This window comes from Pteropus alecto, unplaced genomic scaffold, assembly GCF_000325575.1.
Source record: "Pteropus alecto unplaced genomic scaffold, ASM32557v1 scaffold321, whole genome shotgun sequence".
Lineage (NCBI taxonomy): Eukaryota > Metazoa > Chordata > Mammalia > Chiroptera > Pteropodidae > Pteropus > Pteropus alecto.
Genome location: NW_006431044.1, coordinates 67,715 through 80,399, shown reverse-complemented (window position 1 = coordinate 80,399; position 12,685 = coordinate 67,715). Strand labels below are relative to the sequence as shown.

Genomic DNA, 12,685 nt, shown 5'->3' with positions numbered 1-12,685 from the left:
CTGGGTCACAAAAGACACATCACTGGACTACAGGATCATTCTTCTAGTCTTGTTTTCTTGCCTCTAGAGCGATGGCCTTGATGGGAACACCCCAAAGGCTAAGGGAATCCACAAAACCTTTAATTATTCTCCCTGCCAATGACCTCAGCTACAAGAAGGAGCTATGGAGGTCTTGAGAATTTCTGTACATACTTATCACACCAGCCAGTCAGAGGGACATCTGTGGATGAACTTTCAAAAGAGGCACATCCCATCTAAAAATACTGCAGTCTCCTGCACTCCTTATTAAGCCAGTGTTTCTGTCCTAATTATGTTTCCACCTGACCCTTTCTGTTACAACGACACTAACCCAGAAAGTTGTGTACATCATGGCACATGACTCCCTTACAGGCTGGGGGAAGGAGGTCTCAACTTCTCACCTGGTACCATGATTATGAGGACCACAGAGCCATGCATCCTTTCTTTCAAGGCTTTGGGAATCAATGCAGAATAAACCAATACTGGACAATGAGTTACTTTCTTGCACCATAGTGTCCCTTCTGAAGCAGAAAGGTTGGGATCCCAACAAAACTCTGTTCACCTCTATGTGCTGAGATAACAATTCTACTTTCAAATAACCCTGTGCAGTGAGCAGTACTGCCAAATTTAAAAATACAAAAAGACCTTTTACAAAAAGATCATAAACAAGAGCAGTTTCCAGGTTGGTGAATTGGAACCTGGAAAAATTCATCACTAGTATAACTTGAGAACAATGTCCTTGAAAGAGATAGTCCTTTTTAGCTGAGGATGGGTCCTCTGACCAAAACTGGGTCAGGTTCATCCCCTGAAGTCAGAGAAAAAAGAACGAGGATTCTGCCAAGGGCTCAGGGTATTCATAATGTCCTCAAGCAAAAGGGAGAACAGAGGTCAGGTTCCCAGAGTATATTAGCACTGGGACTGATGCACTGTGCAGTTAACCCAGGTGGGAGAGGTGAAATGTCTTCGTCCACAGAAACTGGCAGCGACATAAATCTAGTAACAGCCAGGGGCAGGTTAGAAAGTGCAATGCAGTTCCTTAAAAGCTCACATGTACCTGAAACTTCTCAGAATCTAGCACAGTAAATATCTGGACAAAAGAGATTTTAATTCAGGTAATGGCCTCTACAGTGTCTCCTCTAGTAATGTTATACTGAATGACAGAAGAAAACATTCCCAGAACACTTAAGGCTTTTCTCCAGTGTAAACTGCCTGGGGTTTAAGGTTGGATTTATGGCAAATGACTTCCCACATTCACTACACATGATGTCTTTTTTTAGCGTGAACTATCTGGTGTTGATGAAGATCAGATTTATAGGTGAAGGGTTTCCTACATTCACCACACTCATAAGCCTTTTCTCCAGAATGGATTTGACGGTGATGAGTAAGGCCAGAATGCTGGCTAAAGGATCTCTTACACTCACTGCACTCATAAGGCCTTGTGCCAGTATGAATTCTCAGGTGTTGAATGAGATCAGATTTGCGGGTAAAGGATTTTCCACATTCGCTTACGGTCTTTCTCCAGTGTGAACTCTCTGATGCTGAATAAGATCGGATTTGTAGGTAAAGGACTTCCCACATTCATTGCATGCATAGGGCTTTTCTCCAGTGTGACCTCTCTGGTGTTGAATGAGGCTAGAGCTTTGGCTAAAGGACTTTCCACATTCCCTACACATAGGGCTTTTCTCCAGTGTGAACTCTCCGATGCTTATTGAGGCAAGAGCTTCGGCGAAAGGATTTCCTACATTCACCACACTCCTAGTAACAGCCAGGGGCAGGTTAGAAAGTGCAATGCAGTTCCTTAAAAGCTCACATGTACCTGAAACTTCTCAGAATCTAGCACAGTGAATATCTGGACCAAAGAGATTTAAATTCAGGTAATGGCTTCTACAGTGTCTCCTCCAGTACTGTTATACTGAATGACAAAAGAAAACGTTCCCAGAACACTTAAGGCTTTTCTCCAGTGTGAACTGGCTGGGGTTTCAGGTGAGATTTATGGCAAATGACTTCCCGCATTCACTACACATGATGTCTTTCTTTAGCGTGAACTCTCTGGTGTTGATGGAGATCAGATTTATAGATGAAGGGTTTCCTACATTCACCACACTCATAAGCCTTTTCTCCAGAATGGACTCGACGGTGATGAGTAAGGCCAGACCGCTGGCTAAAAGACTTCCCACATTCACTGCACTCATAAGGTCTCAGTTGATGGAGATCAGATTTATAGATGAAGGGTTTCCTACATTCACCACACTCATAAGCCTTTTCTCCAGAATGGATTCGACGGTGATGAGTAAGGCCAGAATGCTGGCTGAAAGACTTCCCACATTCACCGCACTCATAAGGTCTTGTGCCAGTATGAATTCTCAGATGTTGAAGGAGATCAGATTTGCGGGTAAAGGATTTTCCACATTCGCTGCACTGATAAGGTCTTTCTCCGGTGTGAACTCTCTGATGTTCAGTGAGGATAACTTGACGGCTAAAGCCTTTCCCACAGACACTGCACTCATACGGCCTTTCTCCGGTGTGGACACTCCGGTGTCCAATGAGGGTGAAGAACTGTCTAAAGGACTTCCCACAGTCACTACACACATAAGGTCTCTCTCCAGTGTGAACTCTCTGGTGTCGAATCAGATCTGATTGGTGGGTAAAGGGCTTCCCACATTCATTGCACTCATAAGGCCTTTCACCAGTGTGACCTCTCTGGTGTTGAATGAGGCTCGAGACGTGGCTAAAGGACTTCCCACATTCGCTGCACTCGTAGGGCTTTTCTCCAGTGTGAACTCTGTGGTGTTTAATGAGACTAGAGCTTTGGCTAAAGGACTTCCCACATTCGCCGCACTCATAAGGTTTTTCTCCAGAATGGACTCGACGGTGATGAGTAAGGCCGGAGCTTTGCCTAAAGGACTTCCCACAGTTTTCACACTCATAGGGCTTTTCCCCAGTGTGAACTCTCCAGTGGTCATTAAGGCTGTAGCTCGTGCTATAAGATTTTCCACATTCACTGCACATGTAGCATCTTTCTCTAGTATGGACTCTCAGGTGCAGAACAAGTGTGCGTTTGCAAATGAAGTCATTTGTACCTTCATCAGAGTCATAATGATTTTCCCCCTTGTGACAGCCTGCCCCACACTCAGTGTTCCTGTTTGACTTCTCCCTGGTGCGTGTTGCCTCATGCTGGAGAACCCTTGAGATGGCCAAGAAGTCCCTCACACCCTCTCCACAGAATAGAGGCTTCCCAGACACACAGAATGTGCAATCCTTCACGAATGATACTTTGCCCGTGTTGCTTCCAAAGCATTTCTCTCCAGTGTGCTGCTTCTGATGCTGAAGTTCTGCACTGAAATACAATTGTCCTTCATATGCTCCAGTCCTGTACAGTTTCTGCCCATGAGGTGTTCCCTGGTGCTTAGTTAAGTGCGAAATGTCTCTCAAGTCCACACCATACATCTCACAGGGCCAGGGCTTCTGGAGAGACACACCTGCCTTGGGAGTCCTGACTCGTGATCCCGACCCTCCTCGTACAGAAATGCTCTGCTCAGAAGGTGCCTCCTCATCCTGGGCTCCATGCCAACTACCTGAAAGCAAGAAATGCTGGTAAAGTTCTTGTCGCCTTTGGTGGGAGGAAACAGCTACTATGCAAGTTCACGTCTAACGAACCCAGAAACCAATCCAAGTGATTGTGTGCGAGATCAGGGAGTTGGTTCAGGTGGAGAATGGGGCTGCCTAGCATGAGTGCGCTATCAAAAGCGCAGAATGGGGGAGTATTCATGAAGTGAAGGACACCACTGTTCACCGTGACAGAGAAGACAGGGTCTACAATTCATTTCTGCACCGAAATGCTCTGCTCAGAAGGTGCCTCCTCATCCTGGACTCCATGGCAACTACCTGAAAGCAAGAAATGCTGGTAAAGTTCGTGTCACCTGTGGTGAGAGGAAACAGCTACTATGCAAGTCCATGTCTAATGAACCTAGGAACCAATAATCCAAGTGATTGTGTGCAAGATCAGGGAGTTGGTTCAGGTGGAGAATGGGGCTGCCTAGCATGAGTGCGTTATCAAAAGCGCAGAATGGGGGAGTCTTCATGAAGTGAAGGACACCACCGTTCAATGTGACAGAGAAGACAGGGTCTATGATTCATTTCTGCACTAATGACTTTCCAAAGGAACTTGTCTGCTGTTGACACGTGAGTGCAGTGCAGAAAAGTGTGTCCAGACCCAAGAAGATATGACTGTGATGGGGCAGCTGGTGATCAAGGACTGTTGCAGATGATGTGCACACCTCGGACACGACACACATGAGCCAATGTGGAAAGCAGTGCCAATGGAGTGGTGAGCTAAACGGGTGAGACATAAAGTTCAGATGTGAGGTTAACCCCAGGCTGGAAGTCAGAGTAGGAGTGACAAGTGGTAGAGTTGACAATTTGACAAACTGTCAAGAAAGGGAGAGACAGAAATGAAGTGTGGCTGTCGGCATTGACATCGAACTATTAGTCAAACAGAAGAGGTTTCTGGTATGATTTGAACACAGTACTGACATCATGCCCTTGTCCACGTGCCGCTCCTCAGGGACAGGCTCCCTCTGAGCCCATCTTGCCACGGCTGGATTCAGTATACCTGTGAACCACTACCTTCCAACCTGACCCAAATCCCTCGATAAGCAGATGCATGGCACCGTGATGACACAAGTACTAAGAGAAAGACGGGACAGATGAGCAGCCAGCAGTAGCCCAGAACAACTCAGCACATGACAGGCCACAGGAACAAAAACAATATACCACAGAGGACTTTGGGAGAGGATCTTGTGAAGAACAGCCCACAGTCCGTGTAAGGAGTAACTATGGCAGTGATAGCAATTGCTGGCATGGGCAGGGATGAGGAAATGTCTGTCAGCTAGAAGGAGGAAGCTGACCTAGGATCACAGGTGCCTGGGATCTGGACAAAGTCACCTGGTCAAGGAGAAGGCAAGTAAGGTGGTGTGCATCATGTTCACTGGAAGACTCCTGACCCTGATTCCTTTCCTTGCAAACCCACAGGGCAGCAGGGGTTGGGGCTGCCCAAGGAAGGAGAGGGCAGTGCACACACCTCAGCCCAGCCGACCACGGCGCCCACCCAGGGAACTAGGGAAGGAAGCAGAGGCCACGTTCCTGCTGTGAGGACAGACCTGCTCCTGGAGAAAAGGGAAGGGCAGAGCCTAGCTCACAGCACAGGGGTGAGTCTGAAGACCTTACCCAAGGAGGTTATAAGTGCCCAGTTCTCCAGCATCACATCTTGGTGCAGGCGTCTCTGAGCCTCATCAAGGAGATCCCATTCCTCTGAGGAGAAGTACACAGTCACATCTTCAAAGGTCACCCTGCCCTGGCATGATGGGGACAGATAAAATCAGGAAAAGCTCCTCTCCTAAGAACCCACAATCTCTTCCTGCCACATCCACCCTATGCCCGTCCTCCTCCCAATCTTCCCAACTCAAAGGACAAACCAGGCCCTGTTGCCATTGGCGCCACTGTATCCTCACAGGCTCACTGATCACAGGGACAGTCAGAACCAAGAAGAGGCAGGTGGATAAGCGGATATCCAAGTTGTGAACCTGGTATGGAGTGCTCCGCGGACTCATGTCAGACTTGCCAAGGTCACGCAAGTCTGGATACCAGGGCCCTGGAGCCATCAGGCATACTCCCGAAGTACACATGTTCCTGAGATCCCACAGCCACATGTCTAGGTTCATCGCCAAAGGAATCTCCCTGGCCTCCCTGCATGTTACTGCTATTTTAATTACCTCCTCTTTAGCTCACCGGTGAGGGTGGGATTCCCATCTTAGGGTTATGGCGATGGCCAAACCCATGACGCCTGACCCTGTCCAGAGAAGATGGACAGCAGTTTATTAATCACATAGATTCATAACCTGGGAGGAGGACACCACAGACTATACAGGGCCATGTGTGTCTGCACTCTGAAAAAGAGTGTACAGCCGGTACCTGTAGAATGCAAGCTTTATAAGATCAAGGGGACGGGATTCCTCCTGGTTCCTGGGAAACAGTATGACTGGCTTGTCTGAATAAGTCTGGGCTGGTGGGAACAGAAACCCAGAGAGATGGATAAGCAAAAATGGCACCTGGTCCCTTTGATGAGAAAGTTGTTTGACCGGGAGACTTTATCAGTGGCAGAAAAATGGGGAGAACTTGCACTCAGGCCATTTGAGTCCTTCCAGGTATCACATGTAGAGGCAGCACATAATCCTGGACCTTAGTGTTTAGCCTTAACACAACCGGGCAACAGCATCCAATGTTACCCTAGACCTGCCAGGGTTTTGAATAGCAGTGGCAGCCCCAAATCCTTCCACGAAGGCCTCCCTGCCTGGCTCCATTCCTGGCCTCGGACTTAGCAACACAGAACTATATGTGGATCTCAGATACCCATGGTCCTCTTCAGCTTGTGCTGCACTTGATGTCCCTTCAGCAGTCACAACCTTCCTCTGTCCATGTTAGCCTCCTTCAAAGATGCATCTCACTGGTGCCCACTCCAGGATGACTCACACCGGTCACCACACCTGCAAGTCACAGATGACCTAATTCTCCAGGCTGAATGACACACCCCAGTCCCCACTAATCCTCACAAAGTCCTAGTGGAGTTCTAAGTGGTGAATAAGCACGATCTCAGGCCCGAGTATCAGGTTGACTTAATCACTCCTAAGCTTTTGCACCCATCACACTACCCGGTTTGACTTGGTCGGCTGGTTTCCGACACCAGGGTGAATGACACACCCCGGTCCCCACTAGTCCTCACAAAGTCCTAGTGGAGTTCTAAGTGGTGAGTAAGCACGATCTCAGGCCTGAGTATCATGTTGACTTAATCACTCCCAAGCTTTTGCACCCATCTCATATCTACGCTTCCACTGGAAACCTGGGTCACCTGCCATAGTATCCCGCACCTCAGACACTCACTATCCGTGGCCACTTGCCTCCTTCACTTCTATTTGAAGTCCAAAACCATTAACCAGGAATCCAAGCAGGAGAGACAGTCCCGAGCCCCTAACCCCCATCTCCCACCGATTCCTGGCACCCTAACACCTTCACCACTGTCACTAGAAAAATGCTCCTCCTAAACATTACCAGCGATTCATTTACCCTGGCCCACACAGTAGCCATGACATTTTCGATATCTCCATCCTTGATCCTTCCCCAGATTTCAAGACTTGTGTGGGTAACTGCTCACTTCATACCTCCACCTAGTGATTCTCAAATCTCAGATGATCCAGATACTTCCCATGAATATCATTCCTACCACCACCTGCCTCATCTCAGATGATGGAGCTTCCATTCCCACAGCTAAGAAGAAAAGCCCAGGAATATCCCCGAGTCCTCCGCTTCACTCCCTCACCAGCCACCCTGGAAAGTAAGAGCTGCCATTTAAACACACATCCAGAATTCAATCATATCTCTTATGCCACCACTCTCTCTGGTCAATTACCTTTTCACTGAGGTATGGCGGCAGCCTCCACCATCTTCCTCCTTCATCCCTCTCAACCCCACCATCTATAATCAGACTATAGCCAGATGGAGCCAGTTAGGACCTCGATAGTATCACATCCCTCCTCTAACTCAACTGTTTCATTAACGCCAGGACAGACACACTGCTTCCCAGGCTGTCATTCCAATCCCAACTCCTGTTTCGGTGCCCTTTGTTACCACATGGGAAGACCAGATCTGTGGCTTCCTGAACATTCAAAAAGTTCTACTTCACGCATGTGCACACCCTGTAACCCGTTCCTGGAGTAACGTTCCACACCTGTTGACATCGGTTGACAAAAATGGGAAAAACTTCATGTAACCCTTGCCATGGACTTCAGACCCTGGGCTTGGGGTTTCCCCAGGGTCTCCAGACACGAAATCCGGGGAAATGGCGCTTAAGAGCCCCAAGAGGCATTCTCGAGAACGTGTGGGTAGGGGTGAGGGGCTAGGATACCCTCCGCTTCCCGGTGGTTCCAGCAGCACTTGGCCGCCATGGGAATGTGGAACGAGGCAAGCCTTGGAGGACCGAGGGCACGGGGGACTTCAGGGGGCTCGGGCCTCCCTGCACCCCTGTCCGGCCAGAAAGATGGGACTGGAGCTGTTTAACATGAAGGCCTCCGTGCTCGGGATCACCGCTGCCCAGATGATCACCTCGATGTCGCCCACCGACGCCTCATGGTCCCGGACGCCGGGCCTGGGCTGCAGGACCGGAGCAGTGCCCGCACGCGGGGCTTTACGGTCGAGGGTCTCAGGGCGGTGAGGCCCCGGAGACACGCATTCACCTCAGCCGGGCCCCTCGGCGCGGCCGCCGCCATTGGACTCTGGGGCGAAACGGGAGCGGAGGGGGCGCCTGGCACCGTGGTCCCCGACTCGGTCTGGCGAAGGTCACCCAGGTTGCGTCGCCGCGCCTCACACCCGCGCCTGTGAAACGGGTACCACGACGCCTCTCGCGTCTTCTCTGGTTTCGTCACCTCGGTCTCGATCCAGAACCCTGGAGCTGGCACCGGGCGAACAAAACCCATAGCAGCCAATACTGCCGCCATGAGTAGGAAGCCGGAAGTACTGGCCCGTGGGGCGGGCCACACGCAGAACATCCTCTTTTCTAAGTTCTTACTGGCTAGTGGTGCTGCCGCTCGACTCTGAGCATTCTGGGTAATGTAGTCCACTCAGAGCCAAAGACTGCCGATGGGAAAGGCTTATGGCATAAAAGACGAGGCTCAGCCCAGAAGTGCGTTGGGAAGTGGCAGATTCCCCCTCTTTAAAGGGATGGTACTCATATTTGCGCAAAGCGCTCTCTGTAGGTGATCACCCAAGTTTGGGAGACTTCATTTCAGACGGGTGTGTAGCTTAGCGTGCTACCAGAGGCTACAAATCCAAATCCACATATTCCGTGGAGTCATTCTGCCACAAAACATGTTCCCCGTTAGCAGAAGCCAGTAAACATCATCTTATGTTAATGCAAACGCATGCACTGCATATCATAACAGCAGTGTTATCAGTTTATGTATTTTTGGTCAGGGACAAGAGATAAAACACTCCAGATTGTGTCATACCAAGAAATATAGAGGGATGCCGTTGGGTACAAAGATGGATCGGACAGCGTTTTACCTCGACTACATTTCAGACTCTTCGAAGCTTACTGACTAATCCCACACTTTAAACCTTATCCTCAGTAGCAATAATCCCGCTAAATTGGATTGGCAAGAATTTCCCATCCTCAGTATCAGACCACCAATGATGTTTTATCAAATTTCCTCATCTCTGTCCACGGTACTGCTTGTAAGATCTATGTGTCTGGGGATGTCACCTCCAATACTAGACTCTGTTCTACTATATCAGACATGGCAAAACAGTACAAGGGACACAAATACTATACTCAGTCCCTATCACCAACTTGGTAAGGCCACCGTTTGGTCCTGAAGGAATTATGAGAAAACAATGACTATCTTTCAAAATGAAGCCGAAAAGGTTGAATCACAGTTAACAGAGCTGGAACTATGAAGAGGAATGTGTCAGGGTGATGGTCCCTTACCAATATCCAACCATTGGTAAGACAGTAATTATTCCCCCAAAGTAACTCCTGACAACAAACCTTTTCCACCTCTAAATACAAAGCGTTGACTTACTTTGCTTAGCATAATGCCCTCAAGATTCATTTTTGTTGTCACAAGTAGCAGGATTTCCCTCTTTCTCATGGCAGAGTAAATTTTATTGTATATCTCTATACTGCATCTTCTTTATCCATTTTTCCATTGAACACTTACTAAATAGAGAAGGCTGCTGAATTTGACGTCTGGCTAAACCTCATAATGGGCCTGTCACTATTCCTAGGACAAAAGTTTGAACTCAAAATGGGTCCTATAATGTATTTTAGAACAAGTCATTACATATATTTATTGCTTCCTTTCTGGCCACATGTCTTCGCATTCTCTACATTCCAAACGAGATTGATTTCTTCATATCACTGAAAACTGTATGTGACTTCACATACAGGTATCTTTCCAGGTGATTTTTTTTTCCTACAGAAATCGGCTAGGCTGTAATATCCTCTAAAAATTTATGATGTTTTCCAGGTAGCCTTGTGGAAATCAAGTACACAGTGACACAACACTTTCTCCAAAATTTGATGTTTCTTTCCATATATCTACTCAAAACTTACACAGAACTCCCTATGAGGTAGTGAAGCATAATTAGTTTAAATAAATTCTCTGTAAGTGTGTAAAAATTTTTATTTTCTAATTGTACTTTTAGCCCCAGAAAAGCAGCTGTTGTCACTCAACATTTTATCACAGATTCTAGGAGAATGCTTTCTACCTGATTAATCACCTACTTAAAAAAAGTGAAAACAATTTAATAATCAATCCGAATGCAGAAACCAGAGAGTTATATCTGTTGAACCAGATTAAGAAAAAAATATTTCCTGGTGCATGAGTCAGAGAAGAATGGAGACATATTTCAAAATTCCAGCACTATCACATAGCTCATCGCCGGGACCCCGATTTGTCTGGGCCACCTTAGCGGCAAACTTCTGTAAATACCTGTACTTTCCACACGCATCCTTTCAACGTCTTCACCCGCCATCCACCCCATATTTCACTACATACTTGTCGCCCACCAGACCGCTCCAAAAATGACTCTCTTTCCCCAAGGGACACCGATGACTTAAGTGGTGAATGTCTAATGCCCACTTTCCATTTTCCTCCTTATTGGACACTCGAGCAGCTGTAGGAGAGGAACATTCTCTATTCTTACGTCTCTGGCGGCGCCTAAGACCAAAAGTGACCTAAGGCAGATTAACAGGAAAAGAGCACTCGATTTCGACACGTTTACACACGCACACGGAAACCTTCACGAAAGAATTACGACGTGAATAAGTGACCAGAGCACGAAGCTTTACCTTTGAGACAAAGAATGGATAAGATCTGTCGATTCGAGAAGAATCGACACGATGGAGGGTTCGGAGGGTTGCGCCGTGGGTCATTTGCGGTGAAGAAGTAATTAGGAAGATGTGGGCGCGTTTGACAGGTTTCCAGGTACGGATCGCTCAGCCGTCAGTTGTGCCTCTGCGTCCCGTCTCCGGTGATGTAGAATGTCTCCCTCCCTCCCGGTCCAGGGACGGTCTCTATCCCATGGGAGTTTGATCTCCCGTTCTCAGGAAGATGAGCGGTTCGGCATGTCCGCCTTGCACTTGCTGTGTCCTCAGTGCCTGGGGTTGCTAATAATGTGCCAGATAGGCACCTTTTGCGGGGGAGACGCTCTGGTTTCCTTCAGAGCATTCTGGGTAGTGGCCCACTCACCTTTGTTCCTCAGGACACTCGCCTCTATGGCTCTGGAAACCAGAAGCTTCTCCTTCGTGGGCTGTGAGGATGCAGGCGGTTAACTCTGGAAAGGAAAGAAAATGCAACCTAAAAAAATAAATTTAGGACAAACTATCAGGGTGCGACTTCCGTGTTAGCACCCGGTTTCCATCTCAGAATAAAGAGGATTTGTCCGTCGCTGTCCCCTGAAGACTTGCACAGTTTGTGTGTTCCAGTCGTGCAAGAGCTGGGTGACCGCGCCGGTCTGTCTGGGAAGCCTGGCCGGCGCACAGCCTGCCAGCGCTTCCAGGGAGTGTTCCACATCCACGTGGCCACCCGGGAGTCGCCTGGGGAGTCTATCCCCTTCCCGGCAGGCACTGGAGAAGCGAAATGTCCAAGGTTCCCATCTGTGCCTATCGGCAGTGACAGCCAGGAGTTCAGAGGTGGACGAGCGGGACGCCCTCCGCCGGCTCGGCTCAGAGAAACACGCTCCGAGGTGACCGGGACGAGGTAGGGCGTCCTGATAGCCCAGACATGGATCCGTCCCGCTGTGTTCGCACGGGTTGTCAGGCGCCGTCTGGTGACAGCGTTGATCTCGTTGTTAAAGGTAGAAGATTTTCAAGTGAGCAAACTAGCTAAGTCAGCTACAGGGAAGAAATATCTTTAGATACCAGAAGTTGTCCTACTTGCTTGTGTGTGGTTTAGGAAGTGTATTGTATAAAATATGAAGATGGCCAATGTCTACTTCTGTGATCCATGTACTTGTTCATTAAGGGTGTTGTTCCGGGCAAAGATATGCTAACAGCCAACTTCCGCTTCTGTAATCTGCTGGCTTGTTCAGGAGACCACCAGGATATGGCCTTAAGCTTTAGCAGCTGCCTCCTCTGAAAGCTCGGGGCTGATCTCCTCTAGCCCTGCGTGGTATAGAGTCAGTTGCCGGCCGGCTAATAAAGGCTTATAACTAATCTCAATTGGCTCCGTGGGTCTCAGAATCGTTCGCGCCATAACACTTGTTTGCTCCCTCCGAAGCTGCGGGGACATGGGGAAGAGATAAGATTTCGCCGCTGTGCCCGAGACAGAGCGGGACTCGACTAGTCTCGACATTTTCGTGTCTCGCTTCAGGCTGGGAACTGGCCCGGGCAGTACACGGAGCCCTGGGTAGGAGGCCACCGGCCACCCGCTGTCTTTCGCGGGCCTGATCCTCAGGGCTCCCCTGCAGAAATGTCAGCTCACGTCGGAAACACACACAGGTGGAGAGGCTCTTGCCCATGGGCACAAACACGACAGTTCTGGGCCAAGAGCGATGGGTCATGTCTATGGGCGGACCACAAGGACGAATTGACCTGTCGACCAGCCCTGTCACCCGC

The 12,685-nt window shown here is 48.8% G+C and overlaps 1 protein-coding gene across 1 annotated transcript; it reads right to left on the bottom strand.

The window, feature by feature from the left end:
- Nucleotides 1-1,104: 1,104 nt before the first annotated feature.
- On the bottom strand, nucleotides 1,105-12,209 carry LOC102878122 (zinc finger protein 256). Its single transcript, XM_025051863.1, is given in 5 exon segments — nucleotides 1,105-1,526; nucleotides 1,529-1,684; nucleotides 2,265-3,593; nucleotides 5,245-5,371; nucleotides 8,304-12,209. Coding segments are annotated over 5 exon segments (2,178 nt in total). The 5' UTR covers nucleotides 8,616-12,209; the 3' UTR covers nucleotides 1,105-1,272.
- Nucleotides 12,210-12,685: the final 476 nt, after the last annotated feature.